Source organism: Tamandua tetradactyla, chromosome X, assembly GCF_023851605.1.
Source record: "Tamandua tetradactyla isolate mTamTet1 chromosome X, mTamTet1.pri, whole genome shotgun sequence".
In the NCBI taxonomy this organism is placed as follows: domain Eukaryota; kingdom Metazoa; phylum Chordata; class Mammalia; order Pilosa; family Myrmecophagidae; genus Tamandua; species Tamandua tetradactyla.
Genome location: NC_135353.1, coordinates 116,385,824 through 116,413,023, shown reverse-complemented (window position 1 = coordinate 116,413,023; position 27,200 = coordinate 116,385,824). Strand labels below are relative to the sequence as shown.

Below are 27,200 nucleotides of genomic sequence, written 5' to 3'. Positions count from 1 at the left end.
GTTTTTGGTCTTCAGATCCACTGGTATTTTTCCCATTGGAAAAAACATTGGAAGGGTGAGGGTGAGGGGCTTTTTCCCTGGCTTTTTCCTGCAGCCAATCGCCCAACAGTTTCCCTCTCATCGCGGAGGGATGCAATCCGATGATTGGCGGGTGCAGCGGTGATGTGCGGTGTTGGCATGCAGATTGCGTAAGTGCCTGCTGGAGTGAAGAGAGCGCGAGAGCCGCTACGACGGCCGGCAGCCAATAGTGAAGCCGAGCAGGCACCTTGCGTCAGGGAGGGGGCGGGGCCTTGGCGATTGGCGCGGAGGGACTTGGTCCGGCGCTGTGGGAAAGAACGCCAGAGCGAGACGCTAAGGGTAGCTGGTCGCGTGAGGTGCGGCGGCTCCCACCTCAGGTGTGACTCGCTTCGGCGGCGAAATCGAGAGCGAAGGGGCGAGTGCGACTCCCCTGAGCTCTGCGAGTGCCGTCGCCATGGATCGCCCGGATGAGGGACCTCCAACCAAGACCCGTCGCGTGAGCAGCGCCGAACCTCCTCGGCAAGACCCTCCGCCACCGCCGCCGCCGCTTTTGCGGCTGCCCCTGCCTCCACCCCTGCAGCGCCCGAGGCTCCGAGAAGAAACCGAGGCGGCTCAGGTGCTGGCTGACATGAGGGGGGTGGGATTGGGCCCCACTCTGACCCCGCCGCCTCCCTATGTCATTCTGGAGGAGGGGGGAATACGCGCTTACTTTACCCTGGGTGCTGGGGTTCCAGGCTGGGAACCTGCGATGGAATCGGGGTACGGGGGGGCGCCCCCTCCCATGGAGAGTCTGGAAACGCTCCCTACTTTTGAGGCTTCCGGAGGAAGCCTGGAAATTGACTTTCAGGATATGGGGCCCAGTAGCCTTGCTGGGGAAAAGGCCCTAGAAACCTGTAGCGCTGAGGGGCTGGGGTCCCAGGGGTTAGCTGGTCTAAAGAGGAAGGAAGAGGCTGTCATCGTAGTGGAAGAAGAGGATGAGGATGAAAAGGAAGGTGAGAAGAAAAGGAGGAAGAGGAAGAGGAAGCAGAGGAAGAGAAAGAAGCCCAGCGGAGAGAGGAATGCCAAGAGAATGAAGTGCATCCTACAGGCGCTGGAGAATATTCAGCTGGACCTGGAGGCGGTGAACATCAAGGCAGGCAAGGCCTTTCTCCGTCTCAAGCGCAAGTTTATCCAGTTGCGAAGACCCTTCCTGGAGCGCAGAGACCTCATCATCCAGCATATCCCAGGCTTCTGGGTCAAAGCAGTATCCTTGTCATCAATACTCATGGGCCAGGAGCCCATGATTGGAAGAAGGGGGTGGGGGAGGGACAGACCGGGTGCGAAGGGGGTGGGGGAGGGACAGAGATGGGGCTAAGCCCCCTATTGGAGGAATTAACTACTACGTTTGATGGAGGAGAGATGGAAGGGGCTGGGAATGAAACAGCAGAGAAGCTGGACTAGAGATAATGAAGTGGGGAGGGGGGCACATGGCATAAAAACTGGACCACAAGTGGAAAAGAGGAGAAGTGTGGAGCATAAAAAACATGAATCACAGACAGTGAAAGGTGGGTGGGGTGCTTGTAGAGGGGCACACAGCAGAAAAATTGTGCCAGAAATGGGGAAAGGAGGGGAGAGGAGTAAAGAGAAGATAAACTGACTCAGAGACAATGAAAAGGGAGGGGAAGAGCACACAGCAAAAGAATGAAGGGGGGGGGCGGGCGGTGGCCGTGAAAAGGGAAGCAAGGAATGTAAGCGAAGAAACTGGCCCAGAGAAGGTGCCTAAGTCACACGTGCTCTGCAAGCCTACCTCTCTGCTTAGACACTTGGAAGACCCCAATCCTGGTTGGAGTGTACCCACCCATTGGAGGGAAGGGGGCTAGAGCCCCTGCAGGCATAAGAAAGAGAATACCTGGGTGTAGAAATCAAGGAGTTAAATGAGAAAAAGAGGGTGGGAAGAGTCCCATTCACTATTGGTGCTTGCTGAGCTCATCTCTGGGAGGACATACGTAGATAAATGCAACATGTTAAGAACACTTGACTTTAGCATCTGGACAGTATTACATGGATACAGGCCTTTGACACCCTGATACAAAGCATCACATGATCACAGGCCCTCAACACCCAGACCTATAGCAAACCTACAGCAGCATCTGGGCACAGGCTCCCAGCAACCAGATGCAATAATGTGTTCATGGACCCTTAGCACCCAGACATACGATATCACATGATCACAGGCCTCCAGCACTTAGATAGGCTGATAAGAACACAGTTCCCCAGCCCCCAGAAACAGGGTCACATGGGCACAGGCCCTTAACAACCAGATGCTACATCATCTAGACATAGGCTCTCAGAACCAAGATGTACAGTAACGTGAAGAAAGGCCTTCATCATCCAGACACACAGTATCACTTGGACATAGGCTGGACCCTCAGCACCCAGACACAGACTATCATGTGACCACAGACCCTCAGCAACAAGATATGTAGCATTATTTGGACACAAGCATTCAGTCCCCAGACACAGTGTCTTAAGAACACAAGCCCTTAGCACTCAGACACATGGCAGTTGTGTGAATCGTGACCGTCTAACACAAATGTTTTAATACTGCACAAACGTAAGCTCTCACCACATAGTATTGAGGGAATAAAAGTAAGGGTTGTGTCCTATGACCCCCTTGCTCCATATATGTCATGTGAACACAGTAAGAACTTTCATGCTCCAGCCTCTCTTCTGGTCTGCCCTGCCCTGTTTTCCCTCCCTCCTTCTCTCACTGAATAGTCAATCCTTGACCTAAACTGCTCCCCTCATCAGTTCCTCAACCACCCCAAAATTTCAATGTTGATCAACCAACGTGATGAAGACATTTTCCACTACTTGACCAATCTGCAGGTCAGACTAAAGACATTTGATAATAGGACTGGGCACAGAATCGGATCCTTGGGGGTGGGGGTGGAACATGGTGTGTTTGGGACAGATTCCACCATTACCCCTACCCTGAGCAGGTGCAGGATCTCAGACATATCTCCATGGGCTACAAAATGAAGCTGTACTTCCAGGCGAACCCCTACTTCACAAACATGGTAATTGTCAAGGAGTTTCAGCGCAACCGCTCAGGTAAGAGATGGTCCCAGGGCAAGTCTGTGGGTCCTCTCCCTTCTGCCCTTGTCCAGTTCCCTCACCATAGCCTCCTCTCCCTCCAGGCCGGCTGTTGTCTCACTCCACCCCAATCCGTTGGCACCGTGGCCAGGAACCCCAGGCCCACAGGCACAAGAACCAGGACACCAGCCACAGCTTCTTCAGCTGGTTCTCAAACCAAAGCCTCCCAGAAGCTGACATGATTGCTGAGGTGGGACCCCTCTTTGCATCACCTGAAAAGTTCTTGCTAGCTTTCCCTAGGTTCCTGGGGAATTGGGAGTGGGGTTTAGGGCTTGTATTTGTAACTCTGTTCTCCTTTGTCCCCTCTCTTTCAACAGATTATCAAGAATGACCTGTGGGTTAATCCTCTGCGCTACTACATGATGGGAGAAGAGGGCTACAGAGCAAACAGAAGAAAGCCAGAAGAGAAGAAAAGGTGATGAGGGATTGGTGGCTGAGAGGTGGTTTGTTGGGGATGGGGCAAAGATTAAGCTAGTGTCACACAGGATTTATAGGGCCAAAAGTGACCTTTGAAGTAGTACTCTAGTCCAATAGGTTTTACAAGTGGGGAAATGATGCTCAGAATGGGGTATGATTGGCCTGAGGTTATTCAGTCAGGGGCAGAAATGTGAATCTCCCTGCCCCAGTCCCATCCCCAAAGCCCTTGTAGCCTACTGCCTTCCCAGTTACTTAACATCTCTCCGTGTCTGCCCTGGGTGCACCTTCCCAACCCCATATTCAGCCCCAGGTTCCCTCACAGTAAAACCAAGAAGAAATGTAAAGTGGTGATCGTGGAAGACTCTGGTCACTGTCATGCACTGGAAGGCAACATCAGCGCGATCTCAGATGGTGATGAGACCACTGACAATGAGGCCATTCCTGACATCAAGATCTCTGACTTCATGGAGACCACCGACTACTTTGAGACCACTGACAATGAGATAACTGACATCTGTAAGAGCCTTTGTGACAGCGAGAGCCCTGACCACAATGACAGCCCCGACAATAATGAAACCACTGATAATAATGAGAGTGCTGATGACGAGAGCACTGACAACAATGACAACGGGAGCCCCGATGATAACGAGAATCCTGATGACAACAGTCAGAACCCTGAAGACAATAACAAGAACACTGATGATAACGAGAACCCTGATGACAATGATGAGAACCCTGATGACAACAAGAACCCTGACAACAACAGCAATGATGAAAATGCTGATGATGATGACAAGAATCCCAGTGGTGACGATGAGAACCATGAAGGTAGCAACCAGGGCAGCGACGGCAACAACCAGAGCAGTAGTGACAGTGACAATGAAGGCGACTACGAGGGCAGTGATGATGAAGATAATGATGGCAATGAAGGTGACAACGAGGGTAGCGATGATGATGGTAATGAAGGTGACAACGAGGGCAGCGATGATGATGACAGAGACATTGAGGGCTACGAGAATGACATTGAAGACATTGACAAGGATCAGGACAACAGTAACAACCAGGATGACGAGGATGAGGTAGAGGGCATCTCAGAAGAGTCAGTGGAGGAAGATGAAGACAACGAGGAAGGTGAGCTAGAACCCCCTCTTGCCTCCCCTCCTCTCCTCCCAGGGAAAGGCTGTCCAGGGGCATGATCTCAACGATGAACACAGTCTCTTGAGGAAACAAAAAGCATTCAGTGCAGCTTTTCAAACAAAGTTCAGGAAACATTTAACTTAGAAATGTAACAAAACCAAAGAAACAGATTTCAGTTCAAGATGATGGGTGACAGGTTATGACAGAGCAAAGGACACATGAGTGGACAGAGAGCTAGGAGACTGTGGGTGAAAGAATAAAAAGGACAGAAAGAAATTGGTGAACACATTGCAGTTCAGCACACTCTGTACCCAGTCCTGGCCTTCTGGGAATTCCCAGGCTTGTTTTCTTGGGGAAGAGGGGAGTTCTCTGACAGCCCAGCAGAAGGAGCAGTTAATTCTACCACAAGAGTGGAGAAAGGGGGTGACAATTGAGTCAGAGTCTGCATTAATACTGAGGAGCATTATAGAGCATTCTCAGGAAGGGATCATGTGAGCAGGGACCCAGAAGGAGGGAAATGCATGGTCTCTTGGGCAGGGTTTCCCAAATTGTGTCCTGAGAACCCATCACTAGTTGTGAAAGCTGCTCACAAAATGGGGTTCAGAGGGCAAATATATTGGAAAAATACTGCATATAATAATATCCTCTTGTAGAGTCACATGTCAAAAGCTTAAAGGCTCTGAGAAGTCCTGCTGTAAGAAACCTATTTAACTTTGTGGAACCTGACACTTCCTAAACTTCTTTGACTGCAGAAGCAAGCCATTGTTCGTTGTTCACCAGTGAACACACCTTGGGAAATGCTGAGGAAGAGTCATATGGGGCTTTGAGGGAGTATGTTGAATTTAAGGTATCTCCCAGGTGTGTTTCTGGCCTGGATGACTGGTGAAAGGAGGTACCATTTCCCTGGACTGGGGAATGGTATGGTGGGATTGATGGGGTGGAGGGAGGAATGTGGAGTTTGAAGGACTTCTTGGACATCTAGGTAGAGGTGACTCTGAGGCAGGCTTACATATCTGGGAATGAGGTAGAGGATTGAAGTTGTAGAGAATGGGGGCAACAAGTCAGAGCAGAATTGGAGCCTTGGAACCACTAACACTTAAGGGTTGGTCAGAAATTGGGTCCAATTAACATTAATAAAGTGCTTATTCTGTGCCAAGAACTATTCTAAGTGCTTTACTTGTTCTAATTTAATCTTCAACAGCAACTCTTAAGAGGAAGGTGTTATTATCTCCATTTTACAGATGAGGAAATTGAGGCTCTGAGAGGGTAGAGGTAGGATGAGAACCAAGTCATAGACTGTTACAAGAAGGAAGGATTGTTAGTGTTCAGTGCCGCTGATAGGTCAAGTAAAATAAGGATTGGAATGTGTCTATCAGGTATGTGGCTATGTAGATCATTCGTGGCCTTGGTGAGAGTAGTTTCAGTGGAGCAGCAGCCAGGCTACAGGGGGGAGCAGGAGGTAAGGTGATGAAGTCAGAACTTGGCTGGGAAGGGGATTGCAGGGGTCAGGCAAGGCAGATGTTTGAGCCTGGCTGTAGGCAGACCAAAAGGTGGTGGTCCATTGGGGGAGGTGTGGAGGAAGCAGAAAACCAACCAATCCTGGGGTTTGTGACCACAAGGTCCCTGGCAAGCTTCCTTTGAGGGCAGGGACAGCACCGAGGAAGGAGGCATTGAAGGAGTGAGTAGATAATTCAATCCAGGCATATTTTGGGAGTAGGATAGGGAAACTAAGGGAGTTGAAGGTCCTCTTCCACCACCCACCTAATGGCATCTCTTTCTAAAAGGGGAAGCAGAGCTGTCTACCCCAATCCTGGGGTGGGAGTGGGGTTGGGAAATTGGGCTGCAGAAGATAAAGTGGGTCTGTTTAGATTAGATTAATGAAAAGGATTGAGGGAGCTGCCTGAATGAATAGAAGGCTTGTTCAGCTGAGGTAGAAATTAGGGAAGAGGCACATAAGGGGAGAAAAAAGCTACTTCCAAAGATACAGCAGTTTTCACAGGTCAGAGGCAGGGAGCCACCCCCCCCCCCCCCACCTTCCTGCTTCCCTCCCACTCCCCCTCTGTGGACTTGCTTTCTTGGCTACTTGTTCCACCCATAGGCAGTTGGCAAGTGGCCCCCAAAAGCCATCTACCTGCCCATCTAATCTCTTCTCCATTTCTCCCTCCTTGCCTTTCCCCTGTGCAGGCAGTGAGCAAGGAGGGGAGGACAGCGAGGAAGAAGAAGGAGGCGATGATGAGGAAGATTCTGACATGGAGGAGGTGCTTCAGGCCCAAAACATTTGGGTCAACCTAGGGAAGCAGGGGAAAATAGGATAAATGCCTTACCTTTGAGGCAGGAGCCCCTGTCTGCATCCTCCCCACACCCCATTCCTCACCCCATTTGCCCATCCCCTCAGCTAGGGCCATGCGGCCCCATATTGCACTTCTGGGGGGTGTTGATAGCCTCGTACACGGGTTTAAAGTTTATTTTTATGGTTCAGTAATTGCAGAGTTCTTATTTTTGGGGGGTAGGGAAAAGGGTACTTTCCCTTTCGGCCCCCTTCCCCCTCAAGCTTGTGTGCTGCTAAATGTATTTATTGTGATGCCTTTGTCACAGTCTCTCTCTCACTTCCTCTATCACGTCCTCTTCGTCAGTGTTGGCTCCAGTGCCCTTCCCCGTGTTGTTTGGAGTGGACACCCTCATCACGAATGGGGAGGGATTCTCTTCATGGCTGCTCAGTGGGCTTGGGGGACCTCTGTTGCTACCCTATCCTCCCAAGCCTCTTTCTCTCCATTCCTTTCTTTACCCTGCCAACCCGCTTCAGTGTCTATGCAGGCCGCTTTGCCATTTTCGTGTTCCCGCACACTTCCCCCCCCCAGAAGCCCCTCTTCGTTCCTTGTTAACCCTGGTAATCCTAATAAAGTTCTGAGCAAATTAAAAGTGCCGCTTCGTGTCTTTTGTCCTGCTGGATGCGCTGTCCCCAGCGGCAGTTTTCCCCACAGGCTTTCTTGTAGCCTTCGCATTACGCAGTGGCCAGCAAGATGGTAGTTGCGAGGGTGGAGAATTGGCTGGCCTGGTTAAAGCTCTGCGCAACCGCAGAGGTGTTGCGTCAGACCAATGCGGACCTCCTTGGCCAATGGCACGGCAATGCTGAGGAAGCCCCTCCTATTCCGGGCGACAGCGTTAGACTCGGCCAGGTAACTGGGCGCTTTCTAGCCTTCCTTTTCTCGCGCAGGCGTATACAGATGTCCTGCGGCCTAGAACTTTCCGTGATTAATCTTTTATTTAATAGTGCGTCAATCCTTCAGGCGTAATGTAAGCTGGGCGTGGGGGAGCCAAATGAGCCATTTTTTCTCCGCGTATAATAGAAAAGCGATATCGGTCCAAACATCACTACACAATTGGTGCAAAAGTGCTTTCTCGTCTTGAGGGAGAAGGTGCAGGGTTCCTGGAGCTGATTCTGCGAGAGAAGGTGGGAAAACGGCTCCGGCCGGGAAACTTCTAAGCGCAAAAGCATAGAGATAAAGGAAATTACTATGTAGCTGTGGGATGGGGATGAGGGAGAGTTAAGCATCGGAAAGGCAGGTTTTTATCTTGACCTTGAAAAGATTGAGTTGTTTTAATTTTCGGACACAGTTATTTTATTTGAACGAACACGAGAAATACCTCACAGCTTTTTTCTGGATCAAAATAACTTGTGCAGACATCCAGCATCAAGCTTCTACGCGCCTCCCGAACTTTCCATCCAACGCCCTTATTTTGCTGGAACGCTTCAGATATGGTCAGATTTGCGTTTTAGAGAATGCCCTCTGGTGGCTGCCAGGAGAATGGGTTGAAGGAAGGAAGAGAGTAAATAGAGCTCTATCTCAGGTGAGAGTGGCATGGTAGGGGCAGATATGAGAAATTTAAAAAATTTTCCCTTTTAGAATAGTTTGAATTTACAGATTTATTATGAGGATATTACAGAAAGTTCCATATTCCGAACACCCAGTTTCCCCTTTATTAACATCTTACATTAGTATAGTACACATCACAATTAGTGAACCAGTATCGATACGTTATTTTTAACTAAAGCCCATACTTTATTCAAATTTCCTTGATTTTTCTGTTCCAGAATTCCATTCAGGATACCATATTACATTTAGTCATTATGTCTTCCTAGGTTCCTCTTGGCTGTAACAGTTTCTCAGATTTTCCTTGGTTTTGATGACCTGGATTCATCAATGTTTTGAGAAGTACTTATTTTGTAAAATGTCCCTCAATTAGGATGTGTCTGATGTTTTTCAGACTAGGGTTATGGGTTTTGGGGAGGAAAGACCTCAGAAGTAAAGTTGTCATTGTCATCCCATCATATCAAGGATGCATACTACCCACATGACTTACTGTTGATACTGACTTTGATCACCTGGCTCAGGCAGTTTGTCAGATTTCTCAACTGTAAAGTTTCTTACCCTCCCCACTTTCTATACCCTACTCTTTCAAAGGAAGTCACTACTAAGCATAGACCTCGCTTTAGGGAGTGGGGAGTTATGCTCCACCTCCTTGAGGAGAGTGTATATAAATTAATTGGAGTTGTTATGCCTGAGATACTTGTCTATTCTATGAGATTTTAAGAGACTGGAATCAACAGAATTTGGATATGAGAGGAGAGAGAGAAGAATTGGAGATGACTGTCAGTTTGCTGTGGGATCTTTGGCAAGGTGCCTCCCCTCTCTGGGTCTCCTCTGTGAAATGGTTGGAATGTCAGATTTTGGACATCACTCTTTGTGATTTCTGATAAATATTTTTGGGAGAGGATGGAGGACTTGATGTCTCTGGTTCTGACCTTGAATCACGCTTTTGCAAGTGTGTGGGGGAGACTGGGTCCCAGAAAGGGTAATACAATCCACAGGGCCAGAGTTGACAGTGCTAAATCCTAAGTCAAGGCATGTTATGTAGAGGGAAGAGCTAGCTGCATGCAATATCTGTAACGCGCCAAGGAGCACATGATGAAGGGGAAGGGATGGGGTGGGGGGAGCAGTAGGGGCAAAGGCCCTGGAGTGGGCAAGGAGGATATCAGCCTGGCAAGAGGATCCCAGCCAATCTGAGACAGCTGTCCTAGGTGCTCTTGCCTCACTCTGCCCTGCCACATGACCCCATTGCCCTCTCCAGAGGACCTGTTTTCCCATCTACGAACTTAGGCTAATCAAACTGGGAAGTCAGCCCAGGAGAAGCAACTTGCCTGTGATCTCAAGATGGAGTCTAGTCTTGAAGCAGATCTTTGAAGCCTGACCTTCATCATGCACTTGCATGATTCTTCTCCATCGTCCTAATGAAACCCCAAGCCTCTTAAGCTGACATTTGAGGGTCCTCTTCACCTACCCTGTCAGAGGGGAACTCTGGTCCTCAGAGACACTCTTAGAAGCCAGTTATGGGGTTCTAATCTAACAGACCAAGGGGGTCACATCCAGGACTGAGGCATGGGAGGAAAGGGTGTTTTGTGCCTAGAGTGATACGTTCCCTGTGCCCTCACTCCAGGTCCAGTTTGGATCATAAAAAAGGAGGGTTGTACTAGAAGTTCTTTAAGATCACATCCAGCTATACCCCAGAGTAATTTGGGCAGTGAATAAAGAAGTATTTGCAAAGTCCCCTTGGGGAACTGGGGGACAAAAGGAAATATTCAACCTCCCCATTTGGAGAATTTCTGATATTCTTGCAAGCAGTGGGGTCAACCAAATCAATAGCTGAGCCCTCAATCTTGGGGTTCGCCCCTATGAAACTTATTCCTGCAAAGGAGAAGCTAAGTCTACTTTAATTATACCTAAGAGTCACCCCAGAGAACCTCTTTTGTTGCTCAGAAGTGCCTCTCTCTCTAAGCCAATTTGGCAGGTGAACTAACTGCCCTCCCCTAAGTGGGACATAACTCCCAGGGATGTAAATCTCCCTGGCAATGTGGGACCTGACTCCTGGGATGAGCCAGAACCCAGCGTCAAGGGATTGAGAAAGTCTTCTTGACCAAAAGGGAGAAGAGAGAAATGAAACAAAATAAAGTTTCAGTGGCTAAGAGATTTCAAACAGAGTTGAGAGGTTGTCCTCTGGTTATTCTTATGCATTATATAGATATCCCTTTTCAGTTTATGGTGTATTGGAGTGACTGGAGGGAAGTACCTGAAACTGTTGAGCTGTGTTCCAGTAGCCTTGATTCTTGAAGACGATTGTATAAAGGTATAACTTTTACTATGTGACTGTGTGATTGTGAAAACCTTGTGTCTTATGCTCCTTTTATCCAGGGTCTGGACAGATGAGCAAAGAAATATGGATAAAAATAAATAAATAATAAAGGGGATAAGGAGTAAAATAAATTGGGTAGATGGAAATACTAGTGGTCAATGAGAGAGAAGAGTAAGGGGTATGTGATGTATGAGCTTTTTTCTTTTTATTTCTTTTTCTGGAATAACACAAATGTTCTAGAAAATGATCATAGTGATGAATACAAAACTATGTGATGATATTGTGAGCCATTGATTGTATACCATGTATGGACGATATGTGTGTGAAGATTTCTCAATAAAAATATATATTTTTAAATTTACATCCAGCTCCAAAATACAGTCTTTACTGAAGATCAGAGAAGATGGGACCCTAAACAGAAACCAGAGGAGAATGCATAGTCATAGACTCAATGTTCCCCAGTGGCTGTTCCTATGCTAAAACTAGTTGTCTTCACGTCTTGTACAGCTCACTCACTCCTCTGCAACAAAGAGCCATGCTTCTGTGTGTGAACTTCCCAGAATCTCCTTTAAAAACTACCCACTTTAAAGTGCTACCTACCTTTAAAGTGCTACCCACTTCTCTGAGCAGAATCAGATTGGCAGAACAGAACTAGACTCAGGAATGTGCCTTCTTCTTAGGTCAGCAAAGGGGCCAGCACTGACTCCTCCAGTTGGGGGTGTGGAGGATGGTTGGGCAGGAATCCTGTTATTTATTCAGCAACAGGTACTCAACTGAGTGATAGGAATACAGCAAGGGAACAAGATAGACCAAGTCTTTGTCCTCCTGGAGCTCAGAGTTTAAGACAAATAGTCTTGACATTTTGCGTGTGTGTGTGTGTGTGTGTGTGTGTTTGTGTGTGCCATGGACCCCTTTGATGATCTGGTGAGGGCTATGGACCTTTTCTCAGAAAAAAATCTAACCTAGAATTACAAGGAAACTGATTATAATGAAATATGGTTATTAAAATATGGTCAAAGCAAATATATACTATAATAACATGCTTTCTCGTTAATTCATTAAATCATAAGATCTAATGGAGGGTCTAATGACTATCATGATTTTAGAATATAATGAGATTACTTGATAGTTTGAGAAATCTGCAACATTTATGTGAGGTTAATTTCATGTGTCAACTTGTTTAGGTTATGGTGTTCAGTTGTTTGGTCAAGCAAGCACTGACCTGATAGTTACTGTGAGGGCATTTCCTAGACAGATTTAAATCATTGATTATATCTATGGCTGATTACATCTACAATCAACTGAGGAGACTGCCTTCAGGAGTGAGAGAAATCTCTTAATCACTGAAGGCCTTAAAGAGAGAACTGATGATGATGATGATGATTTCTACTTTAGCCAACCAGCTTCTCCTGGGAAATTTATCACCACCATTGAGTTCCCAACTTGCAGCTTGCCCAATGGAATTCAGACTTGTCGATCCTGACGGTTGTGTGAGCCAATTCCTATAATAAATCTCCTAATATTTACCTGTGTGTATTTTATTGGTAGTGTTTTTCTGGAAACCTTGACTAATATATTCTGTAATGTAATACGAAAATCTCTGTGACTTCTATTGGTGACAAAAATCACAAGTACGACTACTAGTATGGTTCGTTACATTCATCATTGAAAAAAAATGCTAAATTTCAGTTGCCAGACAGCGAATATAAAGATGTAAAGTTTTTCTCAGCCAAGTTCATGAACACCTCCAAATCTTGTCCCTGGACTCCATTGGAGGTCTGTGGACCCAAATTAAGAACCTCCATGGGTTCTTCCTGTCTCTCCTTCTTAAAGAGCTCTCATTTGGATGGGTCTTATTGCTGTGTGACCTTAAGTCAATAGGTTTACTTCTCTGGGCCATAACTGTCTCTTGGTCTGAACAATGGAAAAGGCAAGAATTGAGAGGGGAAATCCTTAACTATTTATGCCCCCCAGACAATCTATGTTCTCATAATCAACAACGGACAATGATATTGTGAGGAAGAACTTTTTAATTATCTTCTTATTTCGCAGATGGGTAAACCGAGGCTCCTTGTGAAGTTGCACTTTGAATAATGTATCAGTAAATTACAAACTGGGTGACTGGCCAGATCCCCATAATCACGTCATCCTCCACCCCTCAAGAGTTAGAAACCCGCTCTCAGAAATTGTTGCAGGTGGGGGTTGGAGCTACGGGAAATTGGGTTGGGACGTAGGAAATCAGGGGCAGAGTCGCGTCTCTTAGTGGAGCAGGGCAGCTTAGCTGCCAAGAAGTCCGGGATCTCGCACCAGGCAGCGTTTTTCGGCTTTGCGCCTGCGTGTTTCCAACTAACCTCCCGAAGCCCTCACGACTAGACAGGGAAAGTGCAATGACGAACACCCCTTTCCTGATCAATCCTATTACAGAGGTCGGCTTGACTCCTAAACCAAGGCTCCACCCCCTGAGAGGCGGGGATTTCTCCGGCCTGGATCCCGGCTGGCTACCTCAGGGAGAAAAATAAAGTATTTCCATCTCCAGCCAATCCCGGGAAAGGCAGGAGGGCACTTCTCCAATGGGAGCCGCGGAGCCGTCGGTAGCCGGCGGAGGCCTGTTAACCCTGCTTTCGCTCCGGCTGGCTATAGGGAGGGACGCACTCAGTGTATTCACGGGATCCAGACGCTGGTCCGGTTATCTAGTCCCTTGTGGTAGGGACGGCGCTGACCTCCTGGGCTGTCGGGTGAGAAGCTTTGAGGACGCGGGGCGGGGTAAGGGGAGGCAGGGAAGAGACCCGCGCGGGGAGCGTGAGGGGCGGGGCCTGGGCGAGCTTTTACCGGGGCGGCCTCTCTACCCATAGGTTAGCGGACTGTCGTGCTGATACCCGAGACGGGACGAGTGCCCCTGCGGACCCCGGAACCGCCACCAAGTGAGTACTCTGCGGAGCCCACGGTCGGTGCCCCTCTTCCGCAGCCCCCGCCATTGTCTCTTGGGAAACAGCTCTGTGCAGGTCTGCCGCTCACGTGACCGTCTGCGTGCGTCTCTGTCTTTTTCTCGGTCTTTCTGTCTGTCTCCATCTCTGAGACATACTAGATAGCCCAAACCTAGGAAGTTGAATCCTGATCCGACCATTTAAAGCTAGCCTTGAGCAATCTACTTTCCTCATCAGTCAAATGAGGATCTAATGATACCTGCCTGAGTCAGTGCGCGTACATCCCTTGCCCAGCGCCCGGCCCCTAGAAAATTTTCAATAAATAATGACTGTCATGATTGGTGTCTGTCTTTGTTTTCTGCCTGTCTGTCTCTGATCGTTCCCCCATTGGGTCTTCTTTCTAAATGCTTCTGTCTTACTGTTTTCCCTCTTTGTACCTGTCTCTTTCCCATCCCTAAAGAGGTTAGAGGTAGATTGTTTATAGTAATGAGCTTGGCTTGAGGGCACCCACGAGCTTAGCCTGGTGCTCCAGACTGTTCTGTGGGTGAAAAAATGGACCCTGGCCTTGGACTGCTTCTGGTCTCATTGAAGGAAGAATCCTCTTTGTTCTCCAGCCTACTGTGTTAAACAGGAAAAGAGGAGCAACTTATATTAAAAAGTGGATCAGGCCCTGTATCCTTTATAATGTTAATCAACACAAGGAGCCCAGAGAACTCCAGGCTACATCCCCGTGCAGTCCTGGACACTTTCTTTTCTGTTCCCATCCTGAAATCCTTTGACCAGGCCCTCTGGAACTCACCTTCAGTCATCAGCAAAGTCCCCTTCATTCTCATCCTGACCTCTGAGTAGTCCCTTCATTTTCTTGCCATGCTTTGTTGGTTCTCTTACCTATTGGATCCAATACTCCACTTTTATAATATGTGTTTTGAAATGCCCCCCTTCACTATTCTGAAATGAAGTGCATATGTAGATTGAATCTATCTACATGCATAATCCCCCCCAAATCAATATAATGCCCTTACTGTAATATAAGGGAGAAGCAAAGGAAAAGTGAGTTATGATAAATCAATCTGTGAAGGCCGGACTATCACTCCACTGAAAGACCTAATGAAATGATCTTGCACATAATGATAATTGCACCTGTGAGTGTAGCAGCTACATATATGTTGATTGGTGATTCAAAAGCCACAAGTAGGGTGATATGAGTTTCCTAAATGAGGAACAGTTTCTTCATAAAGTTCTAAACAAAACAAAGTGCAGTCTTCCCTCAGTTTATATGGTGGTTGGGTTTCTGGACAAGACCCACGCCTTCACTTCCTTCAGGCCTCTATTCATCTGTCCTTTTCTCGCTGAGGCCTACCCTAATCACCCAGTTTAAAATTGCAGCCCTCCTCTAGCACTTACCCTGCTCTATTTTTTCCATAGTACTTCTTATGTACTTTTTACATAATATATAATTTACCTCTTTATCATGTTTCTTATTTATTGTCCAACTCTCCACTCAATTGTAAGTTCTGGAAGGGCAGAGAATTTTTGTGTTTTTTTTTTTTGGTTCCCTGATATATCCCTATTACCTAAGACAATAAGAGTTTATTGAGTGAATAAATGAATGAATGAGCAGGTTTTCACGTACATGATTAACTGGTGGGACATTCTAAAGACTTGTGGGATGCAGAACAATTCTTTGCTATACAGGGTTGTCTTGTGCATTGCAGGATGCTGAGCTTCCCTGTTCTATGGCCACTACATGTCACTAGCTCTCTCCAATTATTGTGACAATCAGAAATGCTCCCAAATGTTCCTTGACTGTCCCTGTTCCCAGCTGAGGACCACTGCTTGAGTAGAAATCTGGTTTTCCCTTGTGCACTCTGCTTCCCCAGCAGCCCCCTTAATGCCCTCTCACCAGGAGGCCAGGAGGTGGGGAAAGTTGTCCTTGCTCCTAATTATCCTTTCCAGACATTTCTCTCTCTCGTCTCCGTTTTTTTAATAAATACTTTTAAACTTTTTTATTTTTAAATAATTTCAAACTTACAAAAAAGTTGTAAAAATACTACAAAGAATTCCCACATATTCTTCACCCAACTCGAGATGTCAACAAAGTATATTAACTACAGTTCAATTTCCTTCAAATCAGGAAATTAACATTGGTATGTTACTATCAACAAAAGTACAGAACGTATTTTTATTTCACCAGTTTTCCTACTGATATCATTTTTTCTCTTCTAGGATCTAATCTAGGATCCCACACATTGCGTTTTGTGCTCATATCTACTTAGGTTCCTCCAGTCTGGGACAATTCCTGAGTCTTTCTTTGTCTCTCATGACTTTGATACTTTTGAAGAGTCCTGCCCAGTTATTTTCTGATACTTTTGAAGAGTCCTGCCCAGTTATTTTCTAAAATAGCCCTTATTTTGGGTTTGTCTAATATTTCCTTATGATTATATATGATTATATTCAAGTTGTATATTTTTCGGCAAGAATACCACAGAAGAGATGTTGTATCCTAAGTGCTTCACATTAGGAGGCATATGATGTCAGTTCGTTCCCATACTGGTTTTGTTCACTTTTGCTCCTTGGTTAAGATGGTGTCTGCCAGGTTTCTCCACTATCGTGTACTCTTCCACTATAGTTACTTTCCATTGTAATAAGTAATTTACGGAGAGATACTTTGCAATTATGTAAATATCAGCCACCCTTTTATAAATCTCAAATCATTGGATTATACCCTCAGTCAACCTGCTGTGTTACAGTCATCTACAGATAAGCACACATACCCACCTTGGCAACTCCTCATTCCTAGAAAGGTTTAGGTCCTTGCTCACTGTCACTCTCTAATACTACTCCAGTTCTAATTCTTGGAGATTTTAATATTCTTGAAAATGATCCTTCCAGTATTCTCATCTCTCACTTATATGATCTGCTCTCTCACAGTGATCTTTGTCCTCCACCCTACATCAGCTCCCCAACCCATAGCCTTAGCCTTCCTCTTGTCACTGCCAGTGATTGCATTGCTTTCATAACCTCAGTTTTAGGTATCCTGCTATCCAGCCAGTACCTCCTGTCCTCCTAGCTCACTCCTTCTAGCACCCCAACTCCAACATTCCTTCAACCATAGTGAGATTTACCATATTTTCACAATCCTTCAATTCCCCATGTTCTCCTGTCCCTCCTTTAAGTGGCTTAGAGTCCATGGTCTATCATTATAATCATTCCTTTGCACACATCCTCACTTCCCTTGCCCCTCAATCACTTCAGCATATTCACCAGGCAAAACCCCAGCCCTGGTTAAATCCACCTGTCTGCCTGCTCCACTCCTGGATCCGTATAGCTAAACATGGCTAGAGAAAAGCACACAACCACACTAACTGATCTTACTTTAGATTTATGACCACTAATCTCAAGTGGGCTCTTAATGCTGCCCACCAGTCCTAACTGCGTGTCCCTAAGCCTTTCACTCTCCTGCCTTCCTAGATGACTATTTCATAGCTTCTCTCCCCTAAAACTGCCAACACCTCCTCTCCAGCATTCTCAGGCTTTCTCCTTGACTGACAGATTGAAGCCATCAAAATAAATCTTTCATACTTTCCCATCACCACCACGTCCATCCACCAAACAGCATCTCCACGAACAACTCTGCCTTCTTCTCTGTTATTCTGGATAAGCCATCCCTGCTGTGATCAAAATCCATTCCTTCCGCTTGGTCACTAGATCCCATCCTCTCTTAACTACTCAAGAATATCACTCCAACGATTTTCCTACCTCTCTCTCCTGCATCATCAATTTCCCTACCTCTACAAGATCATTCTCATCAGTATACAGTCATTCTGTTACTACTTCCAAGTTTCGTTACAGCTTTTTTGAAATATATTTTACATATATATAAAATTCACCATTTAAAGGGTACCATTCAGTGGTTTTTAGTATATTGACAGACTTGTGTACCCATCACCACCAATAATTTTACAACATTTTCATCTCTCCAGAAAGAAACCCCATACCCATTGGCTGCCCCCCACCCCCAGCTTAGGCAAATACTAATTTACTTTTGTAGATTAGCTTATTCTAAACATTTCCTATAAATGGGATCATATAATATATTAGTCTTTCATTTAGCATAATGTTTTTGAGGTTCATCCTTGTTGTTACCTGTTGTTTTTTTTTCAAAATGCTTTTTTTCTGAAGGTTTGAGAGTTAGCTTCCCAAAACTAATACCTCCTGATAGACTGTCAATAAATTAGCCATTTCTATTTAGTGCAGTGTTTATCACGGTTTATTTTTTAATAGCATTTTTATTGGGATATAAGTCATATAACATAAAATTTACCATTTCAAAGTGTACACTTTTGTGGTTTGTAGTATATACACTATATTGTGCAACCATTACCAATATCTAATCTCAGAACATTTCCATCACCCTAAAAAGAAACCCCATTAACATTGGCAGTCACTTCCAGTTCCTCTTTCACCTAGTTCCAGGCAACCACTAATCTATTTTCTGTCTCTGTGAATTTGCTTATTCTAGATATTTCATATAAGTTGAATCATACAATATTTGTCATTTTGTGTCCAGCATATATCTCTTGGCATAATGTTTTCAAGTTCCATCCATGTTGTAGCCTGTATCAGAGCTTCATTCGTTTTTACGGCTGAATAATATTCTCTTATATGTATATACCACATTTTGTTTATCCATTCATCTATTGTTAGACACTTGGGTTGTTTCCACCTTTTGGCTATTGTGAATAACACTTCTACAAATAGTGCCATACAAGTATCTGAGTCCCTTTTTTCAACTCTTTTGGGTATATATCCAGGAGTGGAATAGTCGGTCATATGGTGAATCCAAACTTAGCTCTTTGAGGAACTGCCAAATGCTTTTCCGTAGTTGCTGGTCCTTTATATATTCCCACTAGCAATGCATGAGGGTTCTAATCTCTATTGTGTGATCATGTGTTTTCATTTCTCTTGGGTAGGTACCTAGGAGTGAAGTTGCTGGGTAATATGGTGACTCGATGTTTAACTTTTTAAGGAACTAGCACACTGTTTTCCACAGCAGCTGCATCATTTTATATTCCTATCAGCGAGGTTTGAGATTTCCTATTTCTCAACATCCTCTCCAACATTTATTATTGTCTGTCTTTTCTGTTATAGCCACCTAGTGGGTGTGAGGCGATATCACATTGTGATTTTGTTGTTGTTTTCTTAAACTTGTAATTTTGAAGTAATTTCTAATTCACAGGAAAGTTGCAAAACTAATACAAACCCCATACAGAGAACTCCAGCATACTTCCCCCTCCCACAGTTACCCCCAAAATATTAGATACTCCAATTTGCTACATTTACTTTATCATTCTATTTATCTGTCTGTTTTCTGAACATTTGAGGGTAGGTTGTATGCATCATGCTCCTTGAACACGTAATACTTTGATACACATTTCCTAAAAATAAGGATATTCACTTATGTAACCATCTTAAGTATTTAGTTATCAAGTTCAAGAACTTTAACATTGATAAAAAGCTTACCGTCTATATTCTAATTTTTTCGTATGTCCCAATAATGTCCTTTTGAGCCTTTTACCCTCCATTATTCGATCCTGTGCAGGATCATGTATCATATTTAGTTGTTATCGACTCTTTAGTTGATTTTTTTTAAATTGTGGAAGCGTATGTAGCATAAACTTTCCTGACTGAACCACCCGCAAGCTTACCATTAAATGGGAATAACCTCACATTCACAATGTTGTACTACCCTCACCACCCTCCTTTATCTGAACTCTTCTGTCACCCCACACTGACCCATTTTGCACTAACTCCCAGTACCCTCTCCCTTCACCACCTCTGATAATCTGTACTCTACTTTCTGTCTTTATGAGTTTGCATAGTCTATTTCATATAAGCAGAATCATGTATCTGTCCCTTTGTTTCTGACTTATCTCATTCATCATAATGTCTTCAGGGTCATCCATATAATGGCATATGTCAGAACTTCATTCCTTTTTAAGGCTGAATGATATTTTTTTTATGTATATGCAACATTTATTTCATCCGTTTATCTGCTGATGAACATTTGAATTGCTTTCACCTTTTGACTGTCATGAATAATGCTGTTGTGAACACTGGTGTACAAATATCTGTCAGAGTCCCTGCTTTCAGTTCTTTGGGTGTATACCAAGAAGTACGAGTGGCAGGTCACATGAAAACTCTATGTTTAACTTTGTGAAAAAAAAACGCCTAACTGTTTTCCACAGCAGCTGCAACCATTTTACACTCCCTACAGCAATACATTAAAGTTCCTTTTTCTTGGCATGCTCACCTACAGTTATTGTCCGTGTTTTAAAAGTAGCCATTCTAGTGGGTAGGAGGTGGCATCTCATGATTTTGAATTGCATTTCCCTAATGGCTAATGATGTTGAGCATATTTTCATATGTTTATTGGCCATTTGTATATCTTCTTTAGAAGATACCCTTAGCCCATTGTTTTTAACGTTTTGTTTATTGTGAAATATAACACATATACAAAAATGCAATCGATTTCAAAGTACACTGTAACAATTAGTTGTAGAATAGATTTCAGAGTTTGGTATGGGTTATAGTTACACAATTTTAGGTTTTTACTTCTAGCTACTCTAAGATACTGAAGACCAAAAGAAATATCAATATAATGATGCAACAATCATACTCATTTGTTAAACCCTACCTTCTCTCCACCATCACCTTTGATCTTTCTTCTACTCTTTAGGGATATTTGGGCTATGCCCATTCTAACTCTTTCATGTTGGAAGGGGCTGTCAGTAATATGAGATGGGGGTGGAACTACTTGATGTTTTAGAGAGGTTGGCCCCTCTGTATTTCAGGACTTATCTGGTCCAGGGAGCCATTTGGAGATTGTAGGTTTCTGGAAAGTTACCCTAGTGCACAAATCTTTGTAGAATCTTATATAATGCCCTGAGTGTTCTTTAAGATTGTCAGGAATGGTTTTGGTTGGGTTTGAAAAGCTATGATAGGTAGCAGTGTCTAACTGAAGCTTGTGTAAGAGTAGCCTCTCAACTCTCTCAGCCACTGATACCTTATTTGTTACACTTTTCCCCCCTTTTGCTCAGGATGGCACTGTTGATCCCACAGTGCCATGGTCAGGCTCATCCCTGGGAGTCATCTCCCACGCTGCCAGGGAGACTTTCACCCCTGGATGTCATGTCCCACGTAGTGGGGAGGGCAATGGTTTCACTTGCATAGTTGGGTTTAGAGAGAGAGAGGCCGCATCTGAGCAACAAGAGGTCCTCCAGATGTGACTCTTAGGCATACCTATAGGTAGGCTTAGTTTCTCTGCTACCTACATAAACTTCACAAGAGCAAGCCTCAAGATCAAGGGCTAGGCCTATTGATTTGGGTGTCCCTAATGTTTGACACAGTTTCCAGGGTTTCCCTGGTGGTAAAGTTTAATAGTTCCATATTTTTTCCCTCACCCCTCAAGGGAATTTGTCAATACTTCTTGATTATCTGCTTAATATACTCTGGGATGTATCCAAGCATTACATTAAGCTCTACAGGGTTAAAGGCCCTCATTCTTATTCTGGGCTTCCTATGTTTGGATTGTTTAAGTGATCCATGCAGACAGGTTGAGTTAGAATATTACATGCTACAGATAATTTAGGCTCTGGACAAAATAAAGCTTTCTTCCTTTGGTTTCAAAGAGTAGGTGAAGTTCTAAAATACAGGCACTGCCTTCCTTACCCCTGTATTCTCAGTTACCCTAATCCCAACCTGGTCAGCTTCGTTCTTATCTCTTAATACCAGGTTATACATATATGAAACATCCACTCAAAATCCAGCAATTACCAGTCCTGATAAATGTGACTGCTCTAAAAGCTTATAATCTAGGCCCCCGTTTTCTTATAAGTATTATCTAAATAGGATCATATAATATTCACTCCTTTGTTTCTGGCTTATTTAACCTCACCACATGTTCATTCACATCATTGCATGCCTCACAACTTCATTCCTTTTTGTAGTACACAATGCTCAATCATATGTATCCACCATCGTTCTACAATCTACTTCTCAGTCAGTGCATCTTTGAGCCACCTCCATCTACTGGGCCTCATGTGTAACATCCAAGGTCAGTAGTCCATCAACACTCTCAATTTTAGATAATTAGCCCCCTTTTTGGGGAGGGAGGAGACATGGTCTGGGAATTGAACCCAGGTCTCCCACCTGGAAGGTTCTACCACTGAACCACCCAATTAACCCCTCCCTCTTTTTTTTTTATTTGGCATGGGCAGGCTCTGGGAATCAAATCCAGGTCTCCGGCATGGCAGGCAAGAATTCTGCCACTGAGCCACTGTTGCCCACCCTAGCCCATTTTTTAAATTGGGTTATTTGTCTCTTTATTGTTCATTTGTACAAGTTCATTATAAATCTGAATACAAGTCTCTTGTCAAAAATATAATTTGCACATATTTTCTCCTGTTGGGTACACTGTCTTTTTACTTTCTTGATGGTATCCTTTGAAGCCTTAATGTTTTCAATTTTGATGAAGTCCAATTTATCTACTTTTTCTTTAGTCACCTGGATTTTTGGTATCATATCCAAGAAACCATTACCTAATTCAAGGTCACAAAGATTTATTCCTACGTTATCCTGTAGGAACTTTATATTTTTAGCTCTTAACATTTAGATCTGTGGTCAGTTTTAAGTTAATTTTGTTTATGGTATGAGGTAGGCACCCATAGTCATTCTTTAGCCCATAGATAGATATCCAGTTGTTCCAACACCGTTTGTTGAAGGAGTATTATTTCCCCATTGAGTTGTCTTGGCAACCTTGTCAAAAATCAATTATCCATAAATCATAAGTGTAAAAATTAATTTCTGGACTTCCAATTTAATTCAATTGATCTGTGTATGCCAGACTGCACTATCTTAATTTCTTAGAGATGTAGTAAATTTTGAAAACAGGGAGTGGAGCCCTTCAACTTTGTTGTCATCTTTCAAGGTTGTTTTAGCTTTTATGAGTCTCTTGGCTATTATGCGTCTCCACATGGATTTTAGGATTAGCTTGTCAGTTTCTGCGTGCACGTACACACACACACAAACAGCTGGAATTTTGTTAGGATTTGCATTGAAACTGTAGATTAGTTTGAGGATTATTGCCTTCTTAACCATGTCTATTTACATCTTTTACAATTTCTTTTTTTTAATGATAAAGCTTAACATTCAGACATACAAACATTCTTTTTTTTTGAAACAGCTTTTTAAAGGGAATTTATTACATTACAGGTTTGCAGTTCTAAGGCCATGAAAATATCCAAATTAAGGCGACAACAGTACCTTCACTCAAGAAAGGCTGATGCCATCCAGAACACCTGTTGGTTGGGAAGGCACGTGGCTGGCATCTGCTGGTCGTTCTTCCTGGTTCCATTACTTTCCAGCTTCTGATGCCAGTGGTTTCCTCTCTAAGCGTCTGTGGGCCTTCACTTAGTTCCTCTGGGTCACAACTCTGGGTTCTGGCTTGCTTAGCATCTCATGGGAAGGCACATGGTGGCAACTGCTGGGCTCTGCCTATGTATAGGCATCTGCTGTCTTACACAAACATTCTTAACATACAAACATCCTTTACATGGTGAACAATCAGTGGCTCCCAATATCATCCCAGAGTTGTGTATTCATCACCACGAACATTTTTCTGAACATTTTTTTTCCTGAATGCCTTTTAAAAAAATTTATTTATTTATTAATTTAAAAAAATTTAACAAATGAACTAAAACATTAACATGTGATCATTCCGTTCTACATATATAATCATTTATTCACAATATCATCACTTAGTTGCATATTCGTCATCTCTTAGAACATTTGCATCAATTCAGAAAAAGAAATAAAACAAAAACAGAAAAAAAAGATTATACATACCATACCCCTTTCCCCTCGCTTTCATTGATCACTAGCATTTTAAACTAAATTTATTTTAACATTTGTTCCTCCTATTATTTATTTTTATTCCATATGTTCTACTCGCCTGTTGTGACAAGGTGGATAAAAGGAGCATCAGACACAAGGTTTTCACAATCACACAGTCACATTGTGAAGGCTATATCATTATACAATCATCATCAAGAAACATGGCTACTGGAACACAGCTCTACATTTTCAGGCAGTTCCCTCCAGCCTCTCCATTACATCTTGACTAACAAGGTGACATCTATTTAATGCAGAAGAATAACCTCCAGGATAACTTCTCGACTCTGTTTGGAATCTCTCAGCATTGACACTTATTTTGTCTCATTTACCTCTTCCCCCTTTTGGTCGAGAAGGTTTTCTCAATCCCTTGATGCTGAGTCTCAGCTCATTCTAGGGTTTTTCTCAATCCCTTGATGCTGAGTCTCAGCTTTTCTGAACATTTTTTGCAATTTCTTTTAACAATGTTTTCTTGTTTTAAGCGTACAAGTCTTGCATTTCTTTTGCTAAATTTATTCCTACATATTTTATTCTTTTTGCTATTATTATAAATGGGATTTTCTTAATTCCAGTTTTGGATTGTTTGTTGCTAATGCATAGAAATACAATTGAGTTTTGTTTACGGAAATATCCTGCCACCTTGCTGAACTTGTTTACTAATTCAAATAGTTTTTTTTTTCTTAATAGTTTCAAGATTTTCTACCTACAAATCATGTTGTTGAGATACAGGTAGTTTTACTTCTCCTTTTCCAATCCGGATGTCTTTTTTTTTTTACTTGCCTAATTGCCCTGGTTAGATCTAGTGTGCAGTGTTGACTAGAAATACTGAGAGCAGACATCCTTGTCTTGTTCCTGAAATCCAGGAAAGGTATTCGGTCTTTCTCCATTATGTGTAATATTACCTATGGGTTTTTCATAGATACCCTTTAGCTGGTTTAGGAAGTACCTTTTTATTGCTACTTTGTTGCTTGTTTTTGTGATGAACGACTGTTGAATTTTGTCAAAAGCTTTTTCTGCATCTATTGAGGTGATCATGTGGATTTCCTGCTGTATTCTTGTTTTTATGTTTATGATGGTGACCAATATTGATTGATTTTCAGATGCTAAACCAACCTTACATTACTAAGATAAATTCCGCATGGTTATGTTAGGTAATATTTTTAATATGTTGCTAGATTTGGGTTGCTAGTATTTTGTGGAAGTTTTTGTGTTTATATTCATAAGAGATGTCAGTCTGTAGTCTTATTTTCTTGTGAAACCTTTGCCTGGTTTTGATATCAGGGTAATATTGGATGCATAGCCCAATTTGGGAAGTGTTTCCTCCTCTTCTGTTTTTTGGAAGAGTTTGTAAGGATTGATATTTGTTTTGTGTATGTCCTATGTCCTTTTTTTCCCCTCTGTTCCTTGATTCCTATCTTCTTCAGTACTAACTAGATATTTTCTATTATAGCTTTTTAATTCTCTTGCTTCTTTTACTCTGTATTTTCTGAGTTGAGTTGTTAGTGGTTGCCCTAGGGATTACATTAACATCTTGAAACAATCTACTGTGGATTAATACTAATTTAAATTCAATAATATGCAAAAATTTTGCTCCAGTATACCTCCATTCCCTCCTCCCTCCTTTGTACTATTGTTATATACATTGCATCTTTATATGTTCTAAGCCCATCCACGCAGTTTTACAATTATTGCTCTATGCATTTGTCTTTTAATACAGACAGGAGAAGAAAGGAGAAGAAAGGAGTTACAAACAAAACTACTTAGTACCTATGTAGGTACCTTTACTGGCATCACATTTACCGGTGCTTTTTATTTCTTCATGTGGAGCCAAGTTGCTACCTATTGTCCTTTCATTCCAGCCTGAAATTAATATTTCTTGTAGGATAGGGCTGCTAATGATAAATTCTCTCATTTTGTTTATCTAGGAATGTCTTAATTTCACCTTCATTTTTGAAGGACAGCTTGGCTGTATTTAAAATTCTTGGTTGACAATCTTTTTTTCTTTTGACAGTTTGAAGATTTGATTCAGAATGTCTTCTGGTCTCTGTGGTTTCCGATGGGAAATCAGCTACCAATCTCATTTCTATCCCCTTATCTTTTTATTTTATTTAATTATTTATTTTGTATGGGCAGGCCCCAGGAATCCAGGAATCGAACCTGGGTCTCCGGCATGGCAGTCCCTTTATCTTTTTAAAAAATGTATTTATTGAGAAATCTCCACATACAGTCCAACCGTATTATACAATTAATGGCTCACAATATCATCACATAGTTATGTGTTCTTCACCATGATCATTTTTAGAACATTTGCATCACTCCAGAAAAAGAAATAAAAAGAAAAAAAAGAACTCATATATTCCATATCCCTTACCCCTCCTTCTCATTGACCCACAGTATTTCAGTCTACCGAATTTTTACCCTTTATTTCCCCCTATTATTTATTTATTTTTAATCTTTTTTTTTTTTTTACTCATCCCTCGATACCCTGGATAAAAGGAGCACCAGACACAAGGTTTTCACAATCACACAGTCACATTGTAAAAACTATATAGTTATACAGTCTCCTTCAAGAATCGAGGCTACTGGGATACAGTTCATCAGTTTCGGGTACTTCCTTCAGCCACTCCGATACACCATAAACTAAAAAGGGATATCTGTATAGTGCATAAGAATAACCTCCAGGATAACCTCTTGACTCTGAAATCCCCTGCCACTGAGTCTTTATTTTGTCTCATTTCTATCTTCCTCTTTTTGGTCAAGAAGGCTTTCTCATTCCTATGATGCCGGGTCTCAGCTCATCCGCAGGAGTCAGGTCCCACGTTGCCAGGGAGATTTACACCCCTGGGAGTCATGTCCTTCATAGTAGGGAGGACAGTGAGTTCACCTACCAAGTTGGCTTAGGGAGAGAGGCCACATCTGAGCAACAGAAGAGGGTCTCTGTCTATCCCTTTATCTGTAGTCTCTATTTAGTAAGACATCATTCTCATACTTTTCTTTAATTCTTCAGACATATTTTCCTTTAGTTCTTTGACCACATTTATAATAGCAAATTTAAAATCTTAACCTCATGTACTCTTTGAGAGCAAAGGAGAAAAGGTTTATTTTGTCCAGAACCTAAATTTTCTGTAGCACATAATCTAACTCAACCTATCTGCATGGATCATTTAAACAATCCAAACACAGGGAGCCCAGAATAAGGATGACAGCCTTTAATCCTGCATAGCTTAATGTAATGCCTGGATACATCCCAGAGTACATTAAGCAGATAATCAAAAAGTATTGACAACTTCCCTTGAGGGATGGGATAAAAAATATGGAACTATTGCCCTTGATCTTCAGGCTTACTCTTCTGAAGCTTATGTAGGTAGTAGAGAAGCTTAGCATACCTATAGGCATGCCTAAGAGTCATGTCTGGTGGACCTCTTGTGT

General features: G+C 43.2%; 2 protein-coding genes across 4 annotated transcripts in view; both read left to right on the top strand.

Annotated features, from left to right (window-relative positions):
• Window positions 1-199: 199 nt before the first annotated feature.
• On the top strand, window positions 200-7,626 carry TSPYL2 (TSPY like 2). The gene is made up of 7 exons (XM_077145727.1): window positions 200-1,261; window positions 2,809-2,886; window positions 3,000-3,111; window positions 3,198-3,343; window positions 3,471-3,568; window positions 3,875-4,701; window positions 6,892-7,626. Exons 1-7 carry the CDS (start codon window positions 473-475, stop codon window positions 7,020-7,022), a joined length of 2,181 nt encoding a protein of 726 aa, XP_077001842.1. The 5' UTR covers window positions 200-472; the 3' UTR covers window positions 7,023-7,626.
• A 217-nt stretch (window positions 7,627-7,843) lies between these two features.
• The window catches only part of KANTR (KANTR integral membrane protein), a 49,802-nt gene continuing 30,445 nt past the window's right edge, over window positions 7,844-27,200 (top strand). For 2 of the 3 annotated variants that reach the window (XR_013169450.1, XM_077145728.1), the window contains exons 1-2: window positions 13,453-13,631; window positions 13,749-13,817. The gene's annotated coding sequence lies outside the window, so the exon portion shown is untranslated. Of the gene's footprint in view, window positions 7,884-13,452; window positions 13,632-13,748; window positions 13,818-27,200 lie in introns of those variants that run through there. The other variant, XM_077145729.1, reaches the window with a different exon arrangement.